Raw genomic sequence first — 27,593 nt, forward strand, 5'->3', positions numbered from 1 at the left:
CCCTCTTTTATCTTACTCTAAAAACCTCATTTTGTTATATCAACTCATGTTCCTGCTCTAGCTGCAGAAATCTTTTACACACACACCCACACGCACACACACAGACGTGATTTTTTTAGTGACACTGTTATTGATCGAGCCCAGAGCTTGCACAATATGTGACCTAAAAGTTTTCTGGCTGGTGCCATTAAGCCCCACGGAGAGGAGTGCGCTTGGTAATCGCAGTTCATTAAAGATGCACTGTGTGAGACAGACTGAGAACATGTCCTCTGCTGTGGGGGGGCCCAGGAGACAAGGCCAGCACGGCTCTGCCCAAAGACGCGAACGGCACAGCACAGCATAGAGCAGACAAGATGGGCACAGGCTAAATATAACAGTCTCACTTTTATCACCTTCACCACGTACGGGCCAGCTCGTCTGCCCACATATAACAGTGGTTTTATAACTGCACATGCATTTCTTTAAACACAACATACTGTGGGTCAGTTGTTATGTACAGTTTTATTTACAACTGAAAAACTCAGCAATGAAATCAACTTATGCACATTTCGTTATCTGTTTGGTATAATGCATAAATTGTGTATGCTCTATTGATTGCCATATATACATTAATGGCTTGCTCCATCAACATGACAACACTGACATAATTCTAAGTGGTAGCACATTTTTTAAACTTTTACTATGTATAAACATATGTTCTGTTACACTGTACATGAATTAACAGTCCAGAAGGCAGATATTTAAATATCAATATTTACATTCATGCATCCATCATTTCTCTCATATAGGTACATGATGGGGTTTACTGTTAGCTAATACCTGTGCATTTTTAAATGCAAGTATGTGTTGTTTTTTTTTAAATCCCCCTCTATTTTCCACAGTTTAGCCAATATCTATACTTAACTGACAGCCACAGAGTACAGCCCACTCTCACTGAGTACACTCATCTGCATGCACGCTCACAGACAGACAGACAGACACACACACACACTCATACACGCGCACATGCATGCCCGCACAGACACACGCAGATTTAGTGTATTAAAGGAAAAAAAAGAAAAGAAAGCAGAGCAGCGTTGAGTGATGCTCCAGTTCAGCTCAGTTGTGTTTTTCCAGCGGGGATGAGAAGGATGCCTGTGACAGCACTGAGTCACACACATCCTTGATGAGGCCATCCTCTGTGCAACCTGATCTCTGGCTATTGGCTAAGTCTCCTGTCTCTCGCCAGTCACAAGGTCAGCTCTGGGCTCATGTCCCCTGTTTCTATAGTGATGGGCTAAGCCCTTCTTGACAGATAGAAAAATGAAGATTGTCACGTCCAGACAAAACACGGCGGAAGGCATCCAGCTGACCACGGGACATTGGACAACAAGATTTAACTGGACGACAGGGAGAGCAGGTTTAACTTGTAGAGGTGCTTGCACTGAGCGAACAAATCGGAAAGTCGGGACTGGCGTGTGATGCAGGACAGGAGTATTGTTCGGGTAACACACATTCACAAAGATCACATAGGACATAATGGAGGCCCCTGACTTTTTTAGCTGAAGTCTCAGGGAAACAGAAGAGGATATCAAACACCCAGAGACAAAACAACTGATACCAAAACTCTTTGCAGAGCAAGCGCGTTTTCTGCATCAGTGTCTCAACAAACCGACAGCCGGCTTAAAGCATTGGTGCATCACAAATGAATTATATGATCTATAAATTATTCACTTAGAAAACAGAGCTCTCAAGAAATAAGATGAATTCGTCAAGATGTTCAAGATTTGAAAAGATGTGAGTAACTTACAAGACCGTTGTTTTTCCCTTTTAAGTAGAAAAATAAATTCAAAGATAGACAAGTAAATAAATAGAGGAAATAAATACACGGATGACTGAAATATATATATATTACATTGAGCCTTCTGTAGCCTGTTTTGGCATGGCGAAATAACCAGAATGTCCCATGTTGATGTTTCTGCTCCTCCTTTGTTTATATGGATTTCTTTAAATTGCATAGTCAGAGGAATCCACATCTCAGAGCCAGGACCGGCAGCAACATCGTGTTTCTCACAAAGCATCTGTCTCAAAAATGGAGGGAAAAAAAATGGACAGTGCGAGGGTTGGAATATAAAAAAATGTTGCATTCTCTGTAAAAACTGCATGCATGTTATTTGTTGTGTGTGATGGGCTGTCTTGTCTGGCTGCCCGTGGGACTGCAGGGCTGCTGTATTGTCTGTTGTTCCATTGCAGATGTCAACAGTGCGTGAGGTCTGGATCTGCAGCAGACTGGCAGACAGTCCCTCTCCAGCCGGCAGCCAACCAGCCTGTCAGCAACACTTGCTGTTACTAAGAGCATAATGTTCAGCTTGCTGTGCCACTTTCGACACCGTGGGGGGTTGTGGATCTTTCTCTGTGTCCTTTCTGTCTTGATTTTTTTACCCCCCCGTCGATCTTTTTAGCTTTTCTCGAGGTGAATGGTGTCTTCAGTCCGGGCAACGTGCCAGGCAAAGAGGGAAGTTTTACCAATCTGAAAACCTGGGGTGAAACCCACTCGCATTCATTCAAGGTGAGAGGGAACTGTTGTAGTCAGGATAAGGTGAGCGACAATGGTGATGTCACTTCATGTTTACCAGGACAGTCTATACCACAGTGTTGTTTGTACCCATGGCCTTCTTGTTACGGATGCTCATGGCATACTCCCCACGACTTGTCCCGTTCTCTTCTTTTCGGAGTGGTTTCCTGTGAATAGACATTTTTACAAAGTGAGGATGAATTCCTTGATCAAAAAAAACAAAGCAAAATGGCACTACATTCATCCATAGCTAAAGGCCATGCCATTAAACAGAGTTTGTGGACTGCTGACCTACAGACTGATTTGATTTCTGAAGCTGCTCTGGGTGGATATGCTGCTCTCAGCAATCCCTTCTAATAAGCTCAGTGTTTAAAGGTCAATTTTGCAAGGAGACAGAAGGAAAAGATACATTGCAGCACATGGCATAAGGCAATTACCTACTATGACTGGGAGATGCAATCTTCTCTTCTAAGTAATGAGTATGTGTAGCTGTCAAAACAACTTGGGAATGACATCGATACACAACCTCCTGGGAAATTCCTTCTTAGAAACCGGTTGCGCTGTAATGCTCGATCTTTGCTCTAGTGCAAAAGAAAACAGCAGCACACGATCCCCTTGCTGCTACTGGTCTGTGAAGAGCAGGATCATTCAATGTAGCTCTTTTCATGCGCTCCTTGATGCCTTTGTGGTTATTATATTTGTCCAGTGTACTGTGGCTTCTGCACCGACCCCCTCAGCTGCCCTCCCCTGCCCGGGTTTATGTAACTCAGAGACAGATCTGAATACAGTTAGTACAGTCATTGTCCCACTCAACACTGTACAGTGCCTTCACTAGCACCGAGAACCCTTGAGCTACATCTAAGCTCAATATCTCCCCTCCTCTCCTCTCCTGGCCCCTGAAAGCCCGGGCTGGCCGGCACAACTTCAACAAACATTCAGTCCGGTCCAGCACAAATCTTTTTCCTTTCTCGGGCATCGTGCCGGGAAGGAATCGTGCAGACAGGGAGTCCTTGCAGGGTGAAATGAGCTCATACATGACATAATGCAATCCAATACAAAAGCTCTGCAAGAAGAAAGCACTCAGTGTGACTTGTGAGGATTAGCTTCTTGTTGAGAACTGAAGAGGGTACTTTTAAAAGGACTATGGAACATTTTAAAAACAACAATGTGTTGAACTCATGAATAATAAAACGCGCCGTTGCTTAAGACTGATGGCATTGTGTATTGGAAATTACGGAGATATGGTTTTAATGGTGTTATCATATCCAGAGACTTAAAACGCAACCAGTAATGAATCCAGACCTCTGACAAGATCTCATTAAAAAGTTAACATTACTTGGAGGTCTAATACACCTGATAGCATTTCTTTCCCTCCGTGCACAGGATTTTGCTGAATCATTATCACACCAAGTCTTTCAATATGCCTTAAGGATATTTTTCTGTAATACCAGCAATATTTATACGATTCTTTCTTGGTGAGGTGTCAGTATGAAAAATGATCTGCCAGGGTTTTTTTTTTTTTTTTTTTTTTGCACCACTCAATATTTATAATTCTTGTGCTGTCATCTCAGTCTGTCAGCTGTCTCTTTGGGATGCTCCCACGCACTTTGACCGATCACATTTTTGCCACACCTGTTAAACAACCGTCTTGCCGCTGTCAGATTTTGAAAAATGCTCCCGTCTCGGCTGTTTTTCAGCTGTCACTTCAGCGCAGAGCTTAACCTCGACCCATCTGCCTCCCGTGCTCGCCGGCATTAGCCATAAAATCCTGCTCGGCTTGACTCCGTCCAGTTTTTACACAAGTTACTCTGATCTGCAAAGTCAGTATCAGGATCTTTAAACATTTTAAAGGGTTTCCATTCAAAGAAACAAAAAACTACAATAGGGTGTAAATATGAAAGTCTTTGAGAATCCCTCACCTCACATTTTTAACTACTCTAACAGGATGGCTTTATCATACTGTGTCTCTTCCACTAGTTTAAAATTTGTGAGTTCACAACATGTATTTTATAGAGAACTTTTAATATAGTGCCATCATTGAGTCAGACTAACTTAGGTTGATTATTATGAGGGTGTGTGTGTTAATAAGAAGAAGGGAGGGAGATTTTACTGACTTTTAACTGAGCTTTTATACCTGAAAAGTGATTGGGAATTTCTGTGTAGATACTTTGGAGGGCCATGCAGAAGCTGATCAACATTATGTGCGAACATTATACTTTCCAGAAAAAAAACTTTGAAACAAAACACAACAGTATGACTAAGACTTCCTGTGGGACTCCAGTGTCACCTGGGAGGGGTCATTTGGGTGAACACAACTGGGACACATGCTGGCCATGTAGAGCAGATGCTGCTTGCTGTGTCCCTGTGAGACCAGAGGAAAGCCTGAGAAAAGAAACTGTCCAGCCCCGGGGTGGAAACACTCTGATGTGGGGAGGGGGCGGTGGTCCCCACTGCTGCAGGGAAGGGATTTGGGATATACCAGTTTTACAGGTCTGTATTAATCTATTAATCACTGCTGCCGCCTGAGGGAGAATGTACAAAAACAGCAACAGTTACTCACACAAAACAATATGCTAGACACAATTATATCTGTCCCACAGGGAGGATGGAGGAGGAATCTCCCAAAGTCCAGCCAACATAGACTTTATAACAACATTAGCCTCAAACATTTCTGGAGTCCAGTTACAGAAAACTATGATAAGAGTTAAACAGACCTGTGGGTGTTGGGACAAAGTAAGATTTTTCCCTTTGGTTCCTACAGCAACAGATGAAACTACATAAACAAAGGGTGATATGGATGTTGCTGTAAGACATGACAAAACAAAAAGATAAACCAGCTTTGACGACGGTGCAATAAAACAATGTCCACACTTATCCACGGACGTTGCCACATTTTTATGTAGGAATATCTGATGGTATTCCTATTCTTACTTCTGTAGCAGACTGATAGTTTTATATCATACTTTTTTTAATAAGTCAGTGACTGTGGCTGGGATGTCCACAGTATCATTTGGAAAAACACTGAACACAAATTTATGATGAACAGTTTTCATTCATTTCATTTATGTGAGTTTGTGTGCGTGTGTGTGTGTGCTCTTCCTGGAAGCTCTGTTCTTACCTGTTTAATATACGAGCCTGTTTCAGCTTAGACCTCAAACCTTTATGTGAAAGCAACTCCTCCTTCACGTTAAATATCGACAGTAGTAACGGGAACTGAGTCTCCAGCAGTGTCCTCCTTGGAGGAGGGCCATCGCGTGAGTAGCATGCTCATGTTTTAAAGTTTCAGACAGTAGTAACGGGAACTGAGTCTCCAGCAGTGTCCTCCTTGGAGGAGGGCCATCGCGTGAGTAGCATGCTCATGTTTTAAAGTTTCACTATGAATTCATCCACCAGGATCGGACTCCGGAGGTGGAGACTGGACTGTGATGTTCTGAGAAACTACAGGGAAAATTTGAACCTTCTACACTCACATTGTAGCGTTTAGCCACATCAACACAATGTTCTCTCACCACCTGCCTTGCTTCGTCCTCTTCCCCAAAATGCAATTGAAGTTGAAAGGCTCCACACAGTGGAGGAGATCCAGAACGCATTGCAGATGCATATGTGCAAGTGGACGGAACAGGAGCCGTTTAAAATTAGCACTGGAAGTAGTCCAGAGCAGAGATGGCTCTAAAGCGGACTGCTGCTATGATTTTAATCAGTGACGTGTTTTGCTCTTTATGGGTGGAATCACAGAGCTTTTTTAATGTCCCTCATTATATTTGGTGCAGCCAGTTAAATTTAAGATAAAAAGGAGTTTTATTCTAAGTCACAACTGAATAGTGTTGAAAACGGATGAAAAAGCAATTAACAGAAGTCTGGCATGTCTTGATGATTCCACATGAGATTTAGCAAGTAAGAGAACAAGACAGGATCTCTGTGCTGTTCGACACCGGTGAGCTACAGATTCCTGGAAGCCGCTTCGGCCCTGTTTATTTTTCTCAGGATGTAATCTCCGCACTGACTGACCATGTCGCTTTGGGCCACCACACAGGGCAGAGCACTGGGGCCTCAAGCCGACCTCTGCCCGGGCCTTCAATAATAGATGCCATGCTGTTGACACGTGGCAGGTGGCAACACAACACTTCACAGGTTAGATGAATATTTCATATCAAAGCTGTGCAATCACAGCGCACATTGCTGTTTGAAGTTTGGGGAATGCATGATGGTGAAATTAGGACATGCGTTGGGCTGTTTACAATTACTCCAGCCATCTGGAAATTAGAGTAACATGGTATGGTTCAAAGCAAACGCATTACAAAACAGACTGTAAAAGCCTGTCACCGGTTTCGATGGTGCCGGTTTAGCGATTTCGAAAATAAAACAAAGGGAGATTAATGATGTGTGAGCAAATATTGTAGCATTTTCCGTTTCGGTTTTTTGAGTATTTTGGATGTTCTGTGTTACCCTTGAAAAGGACCAGCTGGGATGCATTATCCGTCTTTGAACAAGCCTCCCTGAGCGGTAAGTGATTGGGAAAAGCATCTAGCTTCATTAGTCAGTTGGTCTGAGTTTTATTTGTTTTGGCGCCTTGGATGGCTGACAGCCTGGACTGCAGTATCATCTCTTTTGCTTTGGATGGTACAGCAACACTGAAAAGCAGCGTGTGCCTGAATCCTCCTCTCTGTGCTTGCACACCAGCCTCTCTGGTGCTGTGGACTCTGAATAGGATTGTGTGGAAGTGTTCTTTTTTTTCTCCTTTTCAGTCCCGCTTGCTTCTGACAGATGACTGGCAAGCAAAGATTACAAAAAATAACAAAAGGCCAGGAGGGCTGGGACCTGCAGTGCTCGCTCTTCCACTGTCTGTAATGCTTGGGCCTTGGCCCTCGTCCAGCTGATTTTCATTGGGAAAGCCCGGAGCACTGAGCTGGGAGGGCTATATATAACCGGGCTGTGTTTTTCTCACTGACAAACCCTTTTTCACACTGTTATTGACTGAGATGCTGAATTACTGCCTTCGCTCGCTTTGGTAGACAACACTTTATCTGTCCTTTTTGGCTGTGTTGTTTCCTCTCCTTTCCCCTCTGGAACGATGGATGATTAGAGAATCCAAGACAAATGCTAAAGCAGTCACATCTTTCCCTGGACCACTCTGCTACTGCCTTTGACTAATGAATGTCTAATGAGCCTAGTCTGGACCTGTGTATATTCCCTTCTCATTCTGAGTAGAGGGCAGCTTGGCGTGGCACAAAGTCTGCAGTCTAGAGCCCACAGAGCTTCAGGACACGACCTGCTTGCATGTATAAAAGATGTGGCCTGCGACTGAATGACTGCGCAAATTAATTCATAAATAATGACTTGGGTTTGGGGCTAGAGCCCATATTGCAACAACACTTTCCTACCACTGCTGCATTAAAAAAGGTGCCCCTTGGCTACACAGGGGGCTGGAGAATTGCCATAATGAATTCCTGAGCCAACCGCCCATTACTTCCGCTGCCTGACTTTGCCTATTTGTTGTTTAAAGAAAGGCGAAATAGAGTTCTGCTGAAGAAAGCCATATCTGGCATGCAGGCTTAATATAGTCCCATAAATATAAGAAGGTAGGATACTAGATCTTTTTAAATGCATATGCATAAAACATAGAAGTAGCTTCTTGATTTAATGCCTAATTCTGCACACATGGCGTTCTCACGTGGTTAGTTGTGGACTGTGAAACACGCCAAGATGATGAATGAGTGCGTGTAAAGATATTGTGTGTTTGTGGATGGGTGCATGCAAGTATCCTTTACAAACCTGGCACGATTCAGATGTGACTGTTTTTGAAATATCTGTGAACATTAAGGGAACGTCGGAGTGCACGTGTGATACCGTGCTGCCTGAACGGCATCAAGAGAATTGGGTCTGGTTGTGCCGCAGAGTAAAACCTCACACAGACTTTTTTTTTTCAAATAAGCCAAATGTGGAAAATGCTGCAACAGCAGTGTGTTGGGATTCCTTTGCTTGGCTCTTGTTTTCACATTTATGAATCCAGCTGCCATTCTAGGATGCTTCAGACTTTTATGGGAATCAAAATCAATAGAGCATTGTTATGTCATTTTGCACTTCAGCAAATGAATTCAGCATATAGGATATTTCTGCTTGACTCAGTGTAGTGGATATTTACAACCCACCTAACCTCTGACCTCAGTATGACCTAGGGGGGCAATGGCATAACTCTAACAAAAAGGCAGGACACTTATTAGAGTACCCCACATGTCTATTTACCCGCCTGTCTCAATCTGTGACTGACTTCTACTTCAGTTAGTCCTCATTTTAAAATAATTTGGAAATATGCGAGGTTTTAATTACAATGTTAAACAAACAGAATTAAACATGTTAGGGTGGCTTCTTACCTCTTGATAGCTTTGTAGCAGATGATGATAGCTGAGAGGAGGAAGATAAGCGAGGCACAGCCCACCGTTCCGAGAACTACGATGTCCATCTCCATCCACCACGGCCTCCACAATTGCACCTTGGGCTTTTCCACTTAGAAACAGAGTAAAAGGGGCAGCAAGGAGAGAGAGGTGTAGATACAGAAGAAGACAATAAACACAATACATTAAAAAAGGTAAGCGCATTATGAAAAATGCATTAATTATATTTACACTTAAGCCACAATGCTGACTTGTGTTTTGCATTTTGATCCTTAGTAAGTGGCTTAACTTTTAAACAACACAATAGTGAAAGAGAAACAAGACGATTTCTCTCCTCTGCTCTTTTTGTGCTGGGATGCATTCGTGTCCTCACCCGTTCTTTAGGTCTTAGGTGCAACGTTCAAAGATATCCAACCCGACACCATGAATCATTTAAGGTCCTGTCAGCCTTTCCTACACCAGCACTCTTGTCCACACCAATTACTGTTGCAGGAACCTCCTGCTCTTTCCACATTAGATTCGTGGAGTAAGATCACTCACCAGGAATGTTGTATAACATTGTGTGCATCAGCATCTTCGTATCTGTATTGCAGAATTTCTCTCGCCTCGTTTTGCAGCATCCTGTGCTCTCCCACCGTCTTTAAATCAGGTTTGTCATGAGCATATCTACCTATCATTCAAGGAGAAAATACCCTGTTCGCTACATAAAATAACAAGCTCCTCCTGCATGTAGAGGATTTTAGTTATGAATGAGACGAATGGGCTTACACCATAGCAACAAATACTCCCGAGTAATGCTGAAGACTATTTTTCCAACACAGCCCATTTCTACACAGCAAATAAAAAGGTATGGCTCTCCCTGGTACAGCACACCACATCATAAGTCACTGTGAATTTAAAAGCCCCTCTCAGCCAAACTTCCATTTTAATCCTTCGTTTTGTCAACGGCTGTAGGATTTAATTCAGTCAGTGGTAAGGATCTACTTTATTGTGATAGAGCACAGTCCTATCAAGGGACCTCAGATACCATTTTTAGCACGCAGACACTTCTTTAACTGTGCCAATTTTTCCTCAGTTTTATTAGACTTTTATCTGATAGATGTGGTCCCGGCCATTGTCCCAGTTTTCATGTTAGCTGTGCATATTCATTGGATTTTAAAGACGACAGTTTAAAGCACATTTTCAGCTCAAAGTGCTCTGCAAATTGGGCTGCTGAATGAATATTTAGATAATTATGCATGAAAAATGTGATGACAAAAAAAAAAACTCCCTTTGAATCAAATATTAATAGTGTCTCCACCCACTGCAAACATATGTGTGCAAAGATAAAAAGAAATGAAGATTGATCCGCTTATCTTATTAACATGACATTTTGCTGTTTTTTTATTTGGTTGTTGTTGGAGGGATCAGATCTTGTGGAGGCAGCACTCAGAGGTCTGAGCTTGTATTGGCCGAAGGCCCACCTTCACTTGCAGTCAGATGGTTGTGGCAGGATTCATGCAGTGACCTTGACAACAATCACAGAAGAGTCTATAACTCTCGATTTGTAGGTAACTCACATGGTGAGTCAGGGGAAAAAGGAGGTCCATTTGCATTGACCAGACAGGAAAAGAACACATTGAAGCTGATTGATTAAAGTCCTTCCACTGCTTCGTGATTAAGTATCCCCCCCTTGTAATACGAAGGGCTCAGGATGAGTGATTCTAAAGAATCACAGTAATAGCTGCATCATCAGCAAAACACCTGTCCCATATTTCAGCACTGTTCATTATGGTGCCTGAGATGAAATACAAATCATATCAACTTTCAGCAAGCAGGCCTGTTAAATATGTTTGCCTTTTGCTCAATAGATTTAGCACCTCAGAGTGAGACGAAAGAGGAAGGTGAAGGGGAGCGCTGCCACAACAGGCGCTGGAGCGACACAGATATCCAAGCTTGTTGTGTATGAGCACTAACACGCACGCACACTTATTGCCGCCAGCTCGACTTCAAAACAAAGCTGGAACTACTGGGCTGGATCATTAGCCCCTTATCTCTAACAAATTATAGCTAATTTAATTAACTCATCTGTCTTTTAATCAGGGGTTCTCCAGGGGGAAACCCTACCACTGAACCACTGAGCTTGGCAGCCCAGCAGGCATAGATTTCACAGGCAGCCGGGTACTCCCCAGGGTCAGACCCAGTATATATTAGTCTTGTGTTCAGCTGTCAACATCCTGCTGGCTCTAACACACGCACCAACACAAGAGTGCAAAATTACACCCGTGCACGAGCACTCACACGTTAATCTCAACTGGTTGATGGTGCATTTTCCCCGTGTACATAAATGGAAACACTTCACGTCAAAACAGTTTCTTCAGACTAGCCACTTGCCCGACACCTGCGCCTGGCTAGGAACAAGATCCAACTGTGGGCTGAGAGCAAACAGACTGAGACGGACTTGAAGGGAGACAGCTGTGAAAGGTTGGAGGGTGAGCTGGAAGCCTTACCTGTGGTGCCCAGTAGCCGCGGGGGCGGCGGTGGAGGCGGCGGCGGTGGAAGTGGAGGGTATCTTCTACAGTGGCATGCCAGCTGGCACTGTTCACTAACTTTCTCCGCCACAGTCCGTGAGCATGACCTCTGGAGCTCTCCCTTATGGTGAGAGAAAAAAGAGACAGAGGGAGAGAAAGAGAGATTGAAAGGACTGAGGCTGTGTCCCTTAGTGCATTACTCAGAAGTACCATCAGCACAACACTGTGCAGCACAAATGGAGATGCTTGAATACTCAGCAGCCTCTTAGTTTGTAGCACTGTGGATATCCTCTCAGCATTCCTTTCATATCGCAGCTCCAGTGTTGTTGTCACTGGGGCTACTGTGTATGTAGTACATGTAAAATAGTATCACATATATGGCTGCAGCCCGCTCCCTGTAAGAAACCACCCACCAACAGAGTGGGCAGCAGGCTGCCCCGAGGAGTGTGCGTGGGTGGACTTGGAAACTCAAGCAGATCACATTACACATGAACCCTGGCAACACTGCGTGCGCGTGAACAACTGCTCACCACTATCTGTAGGCAGCAGCATGGGGCAGAGGTTAGAATACTCATCACTAACATATGCCTGCTGCAGGGATCCTGGTGGGATAACTGAATGTTGTTATCATATAAACACAGTTGGTTACTCCGTGTTCCCACAACAAAAAAGCAGAGTGCCTCTGTGTGTACCTGGGCATAGCTGCATTTCTTATGACCTGCTGCAAACTCACTACACACGCCTGCCTGCCAGCATTCCCTCAACACAGGTGTGCTCTGGAGCGGTGATCCCACCAAGTGTAAACTGGTATTATATGGCAATGCATCTTAAAGAGCACACAAGTTACTTGGAAAAGGTTATTAGCTCCACAGCTCTTATCCATAGTCCATCAGTAAATGAAACTCAAGTTACATCAGTGTAACCTCTTCTCATGCGTAAATTGTCAAGTGGCGCGCCTGAACGTGATCCTTACCTGGCACGAGAGTAACAACAGTGAGAGAAGGCAATGACCGAAGAAAAAAGGCCAAAAACTTAAAGTAAATGGCATTAGATCTTGGCACAGCATTCCTCTTGCGCTGTTCTCGAAGATACTAGGCAGCGTTTCCAACAAATGAATGCAGTATACATAGGCTTGAACTGTTTGGGAAATAACCATCCACCCTATCCAGTTCAGCGGCGATATCTGTGACAGGCGTCTCCAGAAATAGTTTATGCCACAATCATTTTCCTCTTGAAATCCCGTTATCGATAGCATAGGACAGGCGAGCCGGTGGAATGAGTGGCAAATCTCGATAATTCACATCTCGAAAGTAGTTTTTTGCTTTCTGGCACTCAGATAGCGACCTGAATCACGCCGCTACTCCGTGCAATGTGAGGGCGGTAGATGCCCGTACCTTACATCCCTCCTCGGCTGCAAGCATGAGCGCAAATGGACCACTCAAGCCATCGAAGTTGAAGGAAAAAACGAACCGAGAGAGATCCTCGGGAATATCGAGTGGTAGGATTCCTTGCAATGGCATCACACATCCCCTCTCAACTTATCTAAGCTGAGCACTGTATGGGCGAGTCCGGAGGGCAGAGCCGAGGGTTAAAGTGATGCATCCTCCTCTGTGCCAAAATACGGCGGGCTGTTTTATACGGGAGCATCACCACCGCGCACTTGATGCAGCGCTCACATCAGCTCATCCTGACAACGTGTGCTCAAACAAATTCGCCTTCCGCTTCTTAAAAAGTCCCCCCAAAAATCAAAGAGGGAAGGGCATGTGGTTGTGAAGGCGTCGGTAATGTCAGCTGGGCTTTGTTTGTTTTGCTTTGTTTGCTTGTTTATGTCTGTGTTTGATTTTTTTCCTTTTTTTTTTTTTTTTAATAATAATAATAATGGCCCAGGCAGAAAGTATAGCCCACAATGCGTGGAGGCGAGTCTGTAAAGATGACGCGTACTAGAGCAAATTAAAGTCAAGTGGAAAGCTAGGGAGAGAGAGTGCAAGACGCCTACCGACTGAAAACACTGCCATGCCCGTGTTTGATGTGCTGTGTGCCTGCGAGAACACTCTCTGGTCCAGTGTCCCAAAGTAGGCTGAGATAAACAATACTGATGTAACCTGGCATTTACTGCTAATGCTCGACAACCCGGTCAATTATAACAGTTTCAAAAATACGAATGGGCTTATTGTAAAACATTAGTTTCTTCTTGTTATTATTGCTGTCATCACAACACCTTTGACCCACACTGATGTCGTTTATAAGAGGTGATGCTGCGGGGCAGAGTGCAGAGAATCAGACTATGCAGTGGGTAGTTTTTAAGAGCTCAGTTGCATAATATTGTTGGTGGTCTTCACTAGGGACAGTTATGAAATTACCTCAGAGCCCTCAGTCGGTACTAGAAAGCCAACGTGACATTCACTTGTTGTAACAGCTGATTGACAGGTAAGGAATAAAATCCAAAGTGTTCTTCTTGGTGTCACTAGGGAGCCAGAGCTAATACATTTTTTAACCACATTAAATGATTTATTGATCAGCTGGTTCTCTAGTGCTGATGCATTACCTACTTGATCAGAGTTTCAGAGCTGGAAGATGATGTAATGACTGTAGCCTGGTCAAACCTCTCACCCCTCAGGATGTTCAGCTGTTTAAAGGAGGCCTGTCTCACATTTTAAAGACCTCATTATGTGACAAACCATTTTGTAGTACTTGAATAATCCCCACACATCTTCTTGCTATCTCAAGAGATCTTTGCAACTCTTTAAAAATCACCTCTGAAGCCCACTACTGTCTTGCTAAGAGCTCGCTAAGAACATGTTTGAACCTGATGTGTCAATTTTGCAGGACACTTTCTTTGCTCGTGCAGTGCACAAACCTGCCTCACAGCCTGTGTGTGATTTTCATAGCTAATTCATGTTTCATAAATCTCCAATCTACCGTGGCGCCCATGTGACTTGTCTTTTGCTTGGGAGAACTGCCTGCAGTTTAAAATAACAGAAGTGACAGCCAATTGTGTCAAAGCCTGTTCATACCAAATAACATCTAAGCCGAGTATTTAAACAACTTTGGATTAAGATCAGTGGATTCAGCATCTAGCCTTAAAGCCTTGTTGTTGCAGCCGAGCATTTATCACATGTCGTGCCTATGAAAAAAGCTCTTCACGGGCAATAAAGAAGTGAGCTCATGCAAAGGGCCGTGAATTACTTTTAGAGTGGAAAATCCATAGCTGCTGTCAGGCTGTATTTGAAAATGCAGTGCAGTGCAGAGATTTTTCAGAGTTTTTGGAGGATAAAACCAGCCTGTATTTGGCATATGGTCTGCCTAGCAGTTCAGTCCATCCATCTCCCCTACAGTCTGTCCCAATATTGATTATCTGACAAGAGAAAAGCACTACATCCTCCTGTTTCCTTCCTGCTACCTCACCTCATTCCAACAAGCAGCAATTTGCCACAACATACATCATAGGCCTTTAAAACTCAGATAAGAAAACCTCTATGTAATTACTGTGGTCTTTCAGTCTTATCATCCTGCCAAGATACTTAATCTGCCTCTCTGTATTAAACAAAGAGCACCCCAACATAATGTTTTTATCAGAACAAGAAAAAATAAGAAGACAAAAATCACAAGCCCTCTGTCATTGAAGGAAAACGTTTATATCAAATAAGCTTAAACGGGTTTTATTTGTATTATTCGTAGTTTTCTTGTATTACTTGTCCTTGTGTTATATCAGTGTGCAGGTATAACGTTAGATGTGTGCTGTATTCATGCTGGGCTGCGTCATAGTGAAGGTAGATTGCCATCTAGTGGAAAAACCTGGCAACACATGGCTTTAAACAGAGGTTATGTTGCTTATTGACACATTATTATTGGAGCTGGTGGAGATATTAAGCTTAGGTTTGTTATTTAAATTAGCCTGTACTGTGATAAAACAACTCCAATACCACTGGAATGATGTTTAAGATAAATAAATTCTGAGGAATATCAGAATACAGTTGATGACTTATTGGACAGTATTTTTCAGTGTACTACTTATTTTACATCTGCGCGTGGCTTTTTCCTAACTCTTTAGTAAGGGAAAATAGATACATCTTAAAAAGAAAAAGCTTCTAGTTTTCTAGACACACACATGGACATGAATGACCGTATCTACTGGTACTTCTACATTTAGCTGTAGCTCCTATTCCCTGTTAAAGAAAAATGTAATCTTTATGATTTTGCAAATTCTGCTGTGTTATATGGGTACAGTTTTATTTTTAATTTCCCCGTCTCTGTGCCTGATCTTTGCTTTGTGCTGCTTTTACACTTTTTTCTCCCTTGCAGATCAAACAGTGTCATCTTATTGTAGTTATTTTTGAGCAAAGGCAAGAGGTAAGGTACTTACCATAAGTTTCACTAATGGATGTGGGATGGGCAGCTTCCACAATGGAGGTAGCAAGATTACAGACGTATTAGAGCTCTGGGCTTCTTCTTATTGGGTTTAGGCAAAAATGGCAAAGATGATGATGGCTCTGTAGTTTGTTACAGAGGCACATAACATGTCTTGGCTGCAGGTTTTTTTCTGGGTTTGTTTGCATGCGCAGCAAATACATACAAATTAGGTGTATATCTTTGGCAGGAGTTAAAACGACCTCTTTGTTTCTGTTTTTCTATGATGGACAGCAGACACACTGATGCCACACCTTTTGCACCCATATAAACTGTATAAAGTGAACATAAATGTGCCAAGAGGTTCGTTTTCCTCCCACTCAGAACTTCTGTAAATAATAAATAAATAAATAAATTCAGCCACCACCCAGTATTTATGGATGCCACTATGCTTCCTCTTTCTCTTTCTCATTCTTCCTCCCTTCAAAAGCACAGGAGTGGGGTGACAGGCCATGGGGAGGGGGGACCGCATTGTTAATTGGCCTTTTCAGCTGAACAGAGAGGTGAAGGGAGGAAGAAGAGATGAGGACAATAGAGACCCACTGCCTCTTCAGAACAAGAGGGATGCGCCGTTAAAAAGATAGACCGGCCGATGCACACATAGACCTGCAGCAGGGCTCTCCTCACACAACCCCAAACTAAGGGGTTTGGGGTTGGTGAATGAGGCAATTAATCATGTGGCCCGCAGCTAACCGAGTAAACGGTCTGTAGCCTCGATATAGACTGCGGATAGTTAAAAAATTCTCTCCTGGCTCCATAGCATAGGACTGTGTCAGGATTTGAGGCATGAGGTGTTACCAGACAAACAGTTCCCTCACATCTCATTCCACTGCTGCCGCGGCTCAGTGGAACGATAGGTACTCTTTTTCCACTTCAATAAGGGGATGAAGCTCAATTAGCATTTCACAAGTCCCATTTCCCTCCTCTATTGCAACCTTCCCCGCCGAGCCCATGCTTTCTCTGGGGATTGTCCTGTTTTGGGCCCTTGTTGCCGTTGGCAGGGTGACAGTATTCGAGTGTGCAAACTTGTGCTATTGTCCGCGGGCCAGAGGGAGCCATGGAGACCCCATAATATGACACAGGAAAATGTTTGCTGATGGCAATTCTATGGGCTTTGTCCGACTCTTTCTCCTTCATGACGACTCGATTTAAGTCTCTAAATGTTTGACTACAAATGCAGGAGTGCTATCCAGCTCCTTTCCCTTTGTCCCGCGAGGTTTGAATGAGTAATTCAGCCTTTGTGTCGCTCGATTGAGGGGGCAAACAGAAAGACAAGATTCTTGAGCCTTCAAGACCCTTTCCATGGTTATGCACTCTTCAGATCCCACCACCCCTCACCAAATCCTACAGCTGACATCACTCTTGGGGAGGGAATAACGGGCTTATGTGTTAGAAACTCAACTTTAACCGCTCTGATGTCAGGTTATAATGCACGCATGCTCGACAAGAATTCGCACTAGTTTTTTAAACGCACATTTACCATTTTCGGAGCAGAAATCATCTTGTAGGAGAAATATTGCATCCCCTCAGCGGCTTTCCCCCCTCCAGATCTCCATGACAACAATTTGCGATGGTGAAGAATTTGATACCAGGGCGCTTGGAGGCTGATTGGGGTGCATTGTAAGAGGCCTGGGGTCGCTGATTGGTTCAAGGGAAGCACCATAACTACAAGGAGTTTATATTCATTCAACTTGTTGAAGTGCTCCTATACTGCAGCCTGGGAGAAGTCTGAGGTTAGACTGAGAGAATCCGGACTGATCCAGCAGTGGTGAGTAAAAGGTTACTAATCTCTAATATCCAGCATCCCGCTCATTTGAGGCTTGATTGCGTGACTCGTGTGTTTCTCATTTCTCTTTAGATCCTGACGGTGGATTGCATATTTTAACATGGACTGAACAAACCCTCGATACAATATGGCAAATGCAGACAGTGAGGTCAAAACTTTACTAAATTTTGTAAATTTGGCATCCAGCGACATCAAGGCGGCCCTAGATAAGTCCGCTCCGTGCAGGCGCTCCGTGGATCACCGGAAATATCTCCAGAAACAACTGAAGCGCTTCTCTCAAAAATACTCCAGAGTCCCAAGATGCCACACACACAGGTCTGCGGAGTATAGGTGCGCCAAACCGATGGGGTCTGTCCATCAGAGTGTGGCAGAAAAGGCCAGCTCTGGTGCGCAGGATGTGGATCAACTGGGGAGCTCTGTGGAGCAGGTGCCTATGAGGAAACGCCAGCTACCGGCCTCATTTTGGGAGGAACCTAAGTTGACCCCAACCAAGAGGGAGCACTCATATTTAGGAATGAAAAGGAGCCATGCAGGCACATCGGAGGGAACTGAGAATGAAAAGAGGAAACGAAGTTGTGATGATGATGCAAAGACCGCAATATCTGCGTGCAGCCGGCGCAGCTCGGCGGATAAAGAGACGCTGAAACTGGACGTGACCTCTCACCACTGCGTGAGTGTGTGCGGCTGTTGCCCTTTCCAGTACCACGGACACCAGATCCTTCACAATCACATTTTTGTCCCTCATCCGCCCCTGGGATTGTGGAGCAAAGCAGCAGGGACTGAGACGGAGAGATCCGAGCATCCTTATGGACAGAAAATTCACACGCACGTTGTTGTCAAACCCATACCGACCAAGCCCACCGCTCAGTCACCAATCTTCAGTGTGTTTGGATTCATTTAATTAACTCACTAAATGAACCCATCACACAAAACGCGTGTAAATAGGACTAATGACTTTCAGCGTTTCTCTTTCAGCATTTTAAATCGAGATACTTCCTCCAGCACTTATTGAAATGCTTCATCTATTTTTGTCTTTTAAATCTAAAGGACTAAATTGCACTGAATAATTTCATCATCTTCACTTTCATGCCAGTCTTATGCCTGAAAATTGACAGTAAGGTAAAAAGGTTTCTACTTTTAGGTGTCTACAGAGGATGATTGTTCTTTTTTAAGTCAAAAAAAGTCATAGAATGAATCCAAACATCCTGTTTTAGTTTCCTCTTTTAAGTATGAGAATCGCCTTTCTTTGTCAAAGTAATGTTTGATAGGCACATTTGAAACAATGACTTTTATTTTTAAATAAATGATTCAACTTCCCTTAAAAACTCCTTTGGACACAAGATCATTTTTACCTTTTGCTAAAGCTTTCTCCAAAGGGAAAACACACACACAAACACACACACATTTTGAAGGACAGATTAAAGAGGCTTATTGTCACTTCACATATATTATAAATAGATATTTATACACATAAAATTTCTTTGAGAGGAACATTTACACATTCAAGATATCAGACACGACTAAAAAAAGAACCACAAGAAGATAAATATAGTCTTATCTCTGAGGACTATATTGCGTGAGGTTCATTTTAAAGTCAGTCAACGTGGCTCAGGTATCTAATCAGTCTGTTTGGCAGAGGTACGCTTGTGATGGATCTCAGTCTGTGTCCCCCCATCTGGGTCCGAATCTTTAATCTACAGAGGTGCAGCAGTGGACATGGTGACACTAAAGACAAGACAAAAAGGAAAGATAAAGAGGCTTGTCGCTTGCTTCCTTGTGGACCACATTTGCATTCAACGGACGTGTGAGGACATGAAAGAAAAGAGTGAAAGAGACATGTTTCCATCTGATACTTACACAACTTCCTCTTGACAACGTGCCATTCTTCACGGCTGTCCAGCAGTTCAGTGAGCTTGCTGCACAGCTGAACATGGCCAACATACTCTAGCAGCAAGTCTATAATTGGCCCTGCCCATTTACTCATTACTGGCGTTGAGATCCACTCGCAGAACTAAAGAAGAAAATCATATAAATTTACATTATTGAAAAAGAACATGCATATTTTTGTTATGACCAACTTTTTGCTCTTTTTGCATACCTGTGTTATCCTCTCTGAAGGCTCATTGCAATTTAGAGGAAGCATGCTGCCATTCTGCAAAGCATATCCATTACTGCCAGCAGTTATTATATCGGATTGTCCTGCAGCTGGGTGAGGGGCACTGCCATAAGCACACGTAAAACAGGAGAGCGCATCACAGCCATTGTCCAGAAGGCACTTGAGTAGAGGCAGATTATTCTGACAAAGTGCAACAAGAGCTGGGAATGTGGTAGTACATGTTGGGATGCTTGCATTTACATCAGCTCCTCTTTCTAGCAGTAAAGACACAGTGCTGACACAACCCTGACGCACAGCCATCAGCAGAGGGCTGACTGGATCCAGGCTTAGACTAGCACCGGCATTAAGCAACACCTCTGCTGTTTCGGTGCTGCCGTTAGCAATAGCAAAGTAGAGGGCCGTAGTGCGTCGATCGGCATACTTGATGGAGTGGCTGTGGGGCAGTGTGGCGTTTACATCTGCACCTGTCTTCAGTAGCACAGCTGCTACAGTGTGTCTGTTGTGCTCTGCTGCCAGGTGGAGGGGGCTGATCCAACTGTGCCGGAGCATGGCTCGACTTGTCACCGAGACGAGCAGAGATACAATCCTGAAAACAAAGCAAAAGGATGTTAATGTAAAGTTAACACAACAAATACAGAGAAGTTAGAGCTTACAGCGCCACTTACAACATCCGCTCCATTGCATATTTTAACAATAAGTTTAGGATATGAATACAAATTTTACACACTAATCATTTTTTTTAAATTATTATTATAATTTCATCAATTTTGCAAGTGTTAGTATTTGAACTTACTTGTCATGTCCATACTGGGCAGCGATGTGCAAAGGCAGCAGTCCTGAGCTTGTCGGTTTGTTGGCATCTGCATTTTTAGTCAACAGAAGGGCCGCAATTTCCATGTGGCCATTTTTACTCGCTTCATGCAGCGCCGTAACCCCATCGCATGTCTGCGTGTTGACATCTGCACCTAAAATAAACAAAAAACAATCATCATTCTTTTATGACATAATTTCATTGAAATCATAAACATGAAAACCTGGAATTTTTTTGTACCTTTCTCAATAAGGTAACACAGTGTCCTCATCTGTCCTTGCTGAGCTGCTACAACCAGTGGAGCGATGGTGTAGGTATTAGATGGATTAATTATAGCCCCAGCTCTTAACAGTATCTCACAGATCTCTGTGTTGTTTCTCGATACAGCCTCATGAAGGGCTGTCCAGCCCTGGGCACACCGCTGGTTCACAGTGGCCCCATAAGAGAGAAGAAGGTTCACCATGTCTATGTTCTCAAGCTCGCATGCTGGACGGACACAAAAAGACACGAGTCAGCCTGGCTTCATATAAGCTGTTGTAAGAAATTCTTAGCCCACAGCTGTACCTTTGTACAAAGGTGTTTCTTTGCTCTTGCTGCTGATGTCAGGGTCAGCACCTGCTTCCAAAAGACACTGCACACAGGCCAAGTGTTCACAAGACACCGCGAGCAGCAAGGCCGTCTGCTCCTGCAATGTGCGCTTGTCTACTGAGCCTGGAAGGGCTAGAACAGAAAATACACGTTAAACAAAACAAGCACACATGACATTTTAAAAGTCCTCCCGCAATAGATTTACGTTTCTTTTCTTAACATGTGATTCATTCAAGGGTGACAAATTACATTTCTGGGATAATTCTTTGAGACTTTCAATCACCTACCCCTTAAAAGGGTCTTCAAGCACTCATCCTGTCCACAGTAGGCAGCATCATGCAAAGGTATCCATCCATCATTGTTCTCCTTCAGCACCCAGTGAGAAGAGGCTGTCAGATTTTTGACAGTTTCCACATCTCCTCTTTTGATGGCACAGACCACAGGATCAACATCCCTTGAAAGGAGAGAAAACCCCCTAAAACATTAAGTAGTCTGAATACAACCAAGTGTATTTTTAGAAAGACACCAGATCCTTATGGGAAAGGCAGCACTGACCCTAAAATCTGTACATTCGGTGATTATCATCATAATAAGCTGATTTTGCTCTCAGTAATCCAGGATGTGTGATTTTTATTTTTGCTATTTATGCAGAAGTTGCACACAAGAGCCACCAGCACCCTCAGTCTGAAACACACACACACACACACACACACACACACACACACACACACACACACACACACACACACACACACACACACGAACACAGGCAGCCTCAAATAGTCCACACAACAATAAAAGACTCACTCCGGCTCTGACGCGCCGTCGCTCTCATTGTCTCCTCTCCTATCCCCTCGCAGTCGCGACACAGCTTTATTACCGGCATAACGGAACTGAGACAAATAGTCAGAGTAGCTGAATTTCGTCATTACTGAAGGTAAATTTCGCTTTTTTCCTTCCCAGGTCGTCGGCGTCGGCGGAGCAGCGCGCAGAGCCGAGCGGGGCTCAGCTGTGGTCTCTCAGATTATTTTGGGACTGTATTGTCAGGCGGCAGGATGACGGACTTATCCATATATGTCAGAAGACTCGGACGTTTAAAGATAAGAGAAACAGCCCTGGAGATAATGCAGTGTAAGGCCAGCTCTTTTCGTCTTTACTGGCTGGTTTCCAAGTTAGATAACGAGACTGATATGTGACAACTGCAGAAGATAAACAGAGACCCCCACAACGAACCATTAATCACTACTCCATTTTGAAAAGCCTGTGCACATTGACTGTATTATAAGCGATAGGCGGCGGCCTAATGTCACTAAAAAAAAGGGAAGCAATACATAAATAAAAAAATAAAAATAAAAATATTTTTTTTTGATAAACAGACTCCAAACGTCAACACATATATCTGTTGAATGTAACCCTCCACCACCCTAAATTCCCAGAAAAATACCGAGGATGTGACCTCTGCGTCCTTGATGGCAGCTAGAGGCGTGGCCTGCGTAATAGCTTCACTCCAGCGACGAAGACACTGTTATAGCTCAGGTAGCTTGTTTATCAGAAGATACCAGTGTATTAAATGATGCCAAAGATCATATTTTCCTTCTTATGTCTTCGAGATTTTTTACAATTTAAGTCCTGTTGGGGGCACCGATGAGCCAAGTGTCTTTAAGTGGTGTTTTTGCTCAACCATGTGAAGATGGGTGACAGATTAGAGGAAAAATAGAACTCTTGACCGTATAATGAGGGGGTCCAGTGGCCCTGTTATGTTTTGGGATGGAGGCATTTTGTGGGCGCTGTTTGGGTTCACATGTCCACTTGGAGGGAAGGGTGACTGCAAATGAATTCAAAATGAGTTCTGAGTAAACATCTTTATCCGCTTATGAGGGTGCCCTCTGGGTATCACGAGCTCTCAGCCTAAATATACACTTATGGGAGATTTTAGATAAAGTCTTTGAGGGAACATCTTTAGTCAGAATGGCGATCTATCACAGAGGAGAACAAATGCTAAACACAGTGGCGGTGTATTGGTGTCAGATGTTGACACACACACACACACACACACACACACACACACACACACACACACACACACACACACACACACACACACACACACACACACACGGCGATGTTATGCTTAACTATGAAAATGAAGCTATGAATCTATGTAAATCTAAATCAGTTTGCATACATTTCCATAACGGAATGCTGAATGTTGGATATAAAACTGTGTTACTAATTCCGTTTTTATTGCCGTTTTTTTTTATCACTAGATTTTTAAAATCTTTTTTATATCACTTCAAAAATGAGAAAATATATTGCAAAGAGCCAGGAAAAAAAAAACACCCAAACCAAAAAGGAAACAAACAAACAAAAAAAATTTGCCATTTAATAATTAAATATCCAAATCAACCACAGAGACTACATATTTACTTAACTCTTACTGATCTGCATGTCCAGTCAATAAAATGCAGTAAAATAAAGATGCAAATGTATATTTTGGACATTTTCTTTCCTCCCCTGCTTGAAGAAAAATATGCTATTGAAGCAAAAATCTCAAAAGTGACCAGTCCATGAATAAAATCCACGTTATTATTCATCTGATTTGTTTTTCAGCCTCATACTTTGTCAGCCAACCATATGAAACAATGTGTAATAAAGCTTTCATCTATGATTCTACAGGCACCACATATTGATTAGTGCCTTTGTTTATGGCCTCAGTGCATCTCAGAACTCATTTGCTTATTTTGACTCACATGTTTGAGCACGATGTTTGTGAGTGTCGTCTAACCACTAAATCTCATTTAACAGGTTTCAGTTTCTCCACAAGAGCGAAAGGTTTTGCCACAGAACTTCAGAGACTCTCAAGGAAGTAAATCTCGGTGTACTGAATATTTGTGTTTTAACAAGTTGCTTCCCCATACAGTAAAAACAGTCTTGTAGGGACAGAAAGACTTCCTTAACGCCACCTGTGAGCACTAAACATTAATGCTATTGGTGCTGTTTTATTTGTGTCTTTAAGGTTTAGACATCTTAACATTTGCATCACATGTATGGAAAAATAATTATAAAACGTGATGATTTCACCTCCACCTACTACTCAAATATATCCTTTTAATTAATGTTGTTTTCATTGAGCCTCCACAAAATAGCCCATTGAGGCTCTTCACCATCAGAAAACTTGTAGTAACTCTGTTTTTTTAACAAGCTACACTAAGGCAGTCAGCACAGACCGGCGCTTTTCTTTTCATGTCTCTTGTTTTCATCTTGACGGCTATTTAGATATACTGATAGGTCACGGGGGCATTTCACGCCCTGCCATGCTCAAAAATGTCATGAATAACTATCTCTAATGTTTCACTGAAAAACAATTAGGAATAGCATTTGCGGTATTTGGTGACAAGATAATGTTAAATTGTTAAGCGTTAAGAAGTGATAGCATCTTTTCTTACCTGAGCAGGTTTGTTGTGGTGTTTTGTGAAGTGTGGAAAGTCAGGGAGCATCCAGCCAGCCTGTCTTTGATGTCGCTGTTTAGTCTCTGGTAAAGAGACCCAGCTTTTTGGACCGCAATCATCACAGGAGGAGATTTGTTGTCCAGTCTTAAGTGCAGAACACCTCAAAAAGTGCTGTTGTCTTTTTCATAGATGAGTAAACACTATTCACAATAGAAGTTGGAAAATAGAAGTTAGAACATCAACAGCAGCAATAAAATCACAGGCACAGTATAATACACACATCCCACGTGAATTAGTGACCTAACTCATATAAAAGAGCTGAAATCTGCAAAGGCAGAAATCAGAGAGCAGCGACTCAGGCAGTGAGGGGGGATGCCTTTTAAGGACATGTTCAGCAGTGTTATGTTCCACTTGGTACTGCTGTTCCAGAGAAGGTGCTGGTGTGTGTAGTGTTGTTAGTGAGTTATGCAACAGGAGGATAACAAAAAAACATGAAGCTGAGATTACAGGGCATGATTAATTTTACAAAACAATGACAGAGACAATTAGAATTAAATTAGATAGAAAAAAATCCCCCCAAAAAACAGCTTGATAGACTCACCACATGACATTGTTCTTTCTCCTTATGCACAAAATATGAGTTACTTTGTAGAACAAATATGCTAATCCTAATCAGAAGGTCTGAAGGATTCTGTCATAACATGCGTCACCTCTTGCTGCGACTGTGTGAAGTGCAAAAATGAGTCTGAAGAACAAGCAGAATGACAACAGATTGTTTCACAATTACTTCTTCCGAAATGTTTTTAAAAAGTGCTTCCTCTATTGAAACTGGAAGTGGCCTCATAGTTTTATGACGACGAACGAGTCCTTCGACATATTTATTTTCAACCACGCAAACGGGCTCTATTGCAAATTCCTGGGTAATCTGCGATCTTTCCCCAACAAAGTCAAACCAAAACATATGAAAACACATGTATGTCTCAAACACCTGCAAAAAAAAGCACCGTCCTGTCACGACATACTAACATGTCAGGACAGGAAACAAACAGGCATATTCAGTACCAGTAAATCAGTGACTCTGACAGTTTCTTCAAGCTTTTATGATAACATTCATGAGGTTTTCTTTCCCTGTGATATACCAGTGCATTTTCTCTTTTTAAAAAAATTAATTATTAATTAATTATTATTTTTAACCAACATCCATATAGGACATGGACATAGAACAAGTAAAACAAGACAAGTTGAAACAGACAGGATAAAAGAGGGATAGCAATAAAAAGTAAACCCAAAATCAACCTGATTTATATGTGTGTACACACAAATGCACACAAGTCCACCTGAATAAAGACACATGTCTGCACACATACCTACACACACACATATACAGATACATACACATATTCAAGGGAGGAAGAAAAACAAAAACAGGAAAGAAACATGCATGCATGCACAGCTATACATGTACATAGTGACATATGTAGATGCACTTAAGTACTGATGGGCATTTTGATTTCAATTTTACAAAACAGATAGAGCAGTTCTGATGGCGGGATTCTTAGGAGGGAGAGAGAAAGTGGGAGAAAGATGGAAAAGAGACAAAAAAACAGCACATAGAAGTATGTAGGGTGTATGTAGAGCCTATTGTGACTTCCCTAGATTGTAATGTTGAGTATTTTCCTTGGGCTGTAGTCTGTCAGCCCTGAGTTTCTCCCAAACCTTATCGGAGGAGGCCAGACCAGAGCATGGCTGCCAGGCAAAAACAGCCCCCAGAACCGAGGGAGGGGGGGCAATTATATGGCAGTCAATGGTAATCTAGGTTTACATTGTTAGTTGTTGGATGTAGCTATTATGGAGCTTCCTTGCAGAGTTGTCAGGGACTTTTCAGCTGTAACTACAATTATAACAGTGATGGGGGTGGTTTGTTTATAATTATTAGTGGCTCTGCTCCAGTTCCAGATTTTTATTGGAGTGAACTCATTTTCGTGTCAAACCACTATTGCCATTCAGTTGGTGTCCTTGTGTGTAACCTGTAGAAGATGAAGGTCTAACAAGAAGTGTGTAGGTCCTCTTGTGAGTATGTGAGAAGTAACATTTCCAAGATATAGGCTGAGCCCCTCGGAAGCAAACAGGGATCTGAACAGGGAGTTTTCGTGAAACGGCTTTTCAACTGATGTCCACGCTGTTCGTTTGTTAACAAAAGAAAAGTCTATTTATGGTACATCTCACATTAATCAGCCACGTGTCATTGGAAAAACATAGACTGATATCAGTGATGTTGTGTATCACTGCATTCAAAGACTATGTGTAGATAGATATCTAAGATTCCAACGCCTGCAAAGAACAAGAAACAACCAACGTCCTGTAAAAACAAGTCAGGACAAGAACAACACAGATGTGTTCAGTACCAGGGAATCTGTACCTCTGACAGTTTCCACAAAGCTGAACATTACAGTTACTCTTATGTTGTAACTATCATGTTGTAACAGTGAATCCCGGAGTGTTTTTTGTATATTTAAAAGTGCCTTTGTTCTAGAGCACGACAGGAGTCACAGAAGTGGCACAAAGTTGAGAACAACAGAGGTTTAGCAGTGCAACAGGATGGATGCCAAGGAGATTCGCCCTGGACTCATCTGTGGAACTGGTGTCGGATATAGTGGAGGAGTTGGGCCCAGTAAGAAGGCCTTTCCAAGCAAGCAAGACATAACTGGTGAAAACAGTGATTTCTGTAAGGGTTAGAGCAGCTGTTCAAGACTGTTGGACCTGTAAATACAATGTAAAAGTCAGACTTCTAGCTTGGTTTTAGCTTATTTTTTATATGCCCTGGGCTTGTTTTATTATAAATAAATGTTACGTTCTACTCTTGAGTTTTGGACTCCTTGACTACCACTGCCCTTTTATTTTTTAGCTGCTCTCCATCTTATGGAAAAGGTTCTTCCTCTTGCTTCTCCTTTTCCCTTGTTACAACAAACTACAACTTTGA

At 42.7% G+C, this 27,593-nt stretch overlaps 3 protein-coding genes across 6 annotated transcripts; 1 reads left to right on the forward strand and 2 right to left on the reverse strand.

Annotated features, from left to right (window-relative positions):
• Positions 1 to 858: 858 nt before the first annotated feature.
• prima1 (proline rich membrane anchor 1) lies at positions 859 to 13,381 on the reverse strand. Its single transcript, XM_040041326.1, has 4 exons — positions 12,430 to 13,381; positions 11,436 to 11,577; positions 8,926 to 9,058; positions 859 to 2,721 (listed from the first exon to the last, which is right to left on the reverse strand). Exons 1-4 carry the CDS (start codon positions 12,709 to 12,711, stop codon positions 2,622 to 2,624), a joined length of 657 nt encoding a protein of 218 aa, XP_039897260.1. The 5' UTR covers positions 12,712 to 13,381; the 3' UTR covers positions 859 to 2,621.
• Positions 13,382 to 17,515: 4,134 nt separating this feature from the next.
• Positions 17,516 to 18,567, forward strand: LOC120739541 (protein FAM181A-like). The gene is made up of 2 exons (XM_040041325.1): positions 17,516 to 17,631; positions 17,722 to 18,567. The coding sequence occupies exon 2, from the start codon at positions 17,777 to 17,779 to the stop codon at positions 18,548 to 18,550; it is 774 nt and encodes a 257-aa protein (XP_039897259.1). The 5' UTR covers positions 17,516 to 17,631; positions 17,722 to 17,776; the 3' UTR covers positions 18,551 to 18,567.
• A 90-nt stretch (positions 18,568 to 18,657) lies between these two features.
• On the reverse strand, positions 18,658 to 25,570 carry asb2a.1 (ankyrin repeat and SOCS box containing 2a, tandem duplicate 1). 4 transcript variants are annotated; one of them, XM_040041320.1, is made up of 9 exons: positions 25,215 to 25,570; positions 24,611 to 24,813; positions 21,452 to 21,618; positions 21,141 to 21,296; positions 20,817 to 21,062; positions 20,559 to 20,730; positions 19,748 to 20,351; positions 19,507 to 19,660; positions 18,658 to 19,374 (listed from the first exon to the last, which is right to left on the reverse strand). In XM_040041320.1, exons 2-9 carry the CDS (start codon positions 24,730 to 24,732, stop codon positions 19,244 to 19,246), a joined length of 1,752 nt encoding a protein of 583 aa, XP_039897254.1. In that variant the 5' UTR covers positions 24,733 to 24,813; positions 25,215 to 25,570; the 3' UTR covers positions 18,658 to 19,243. The 4 variants fall into 4 exon arrangements, with proteins under 4 accessions (XP_039897254.1, XP_039897255.1, XP_039897253.1 ...); XM_040041321.1 differs by having other exon boundaries at positions 24,919 to 25,570; XM_040041319.1 differs by having other exon boundaries at positions 24,611 to 25,570.
• Positions 25,571 to 27,593: the final 2,023 nt, after the last annotated feature.

Source organism: Simochromis diagramma, unplaced genomic scaffold (genome assembly GCF_900408965.1).
Source record: "Simochromis diagramma unplaced genomic scaffold, fSimDia1.1 OVJJ01000304.1, whole genome shotgun sequence".
Taxonomy (NCBI): domain Eukaryota; kingdom Metazoa; phylum Chordata; class Actinopteri; order Cichliformes; family Cichlidae; genus Simochromis; species Simochromis diagramma.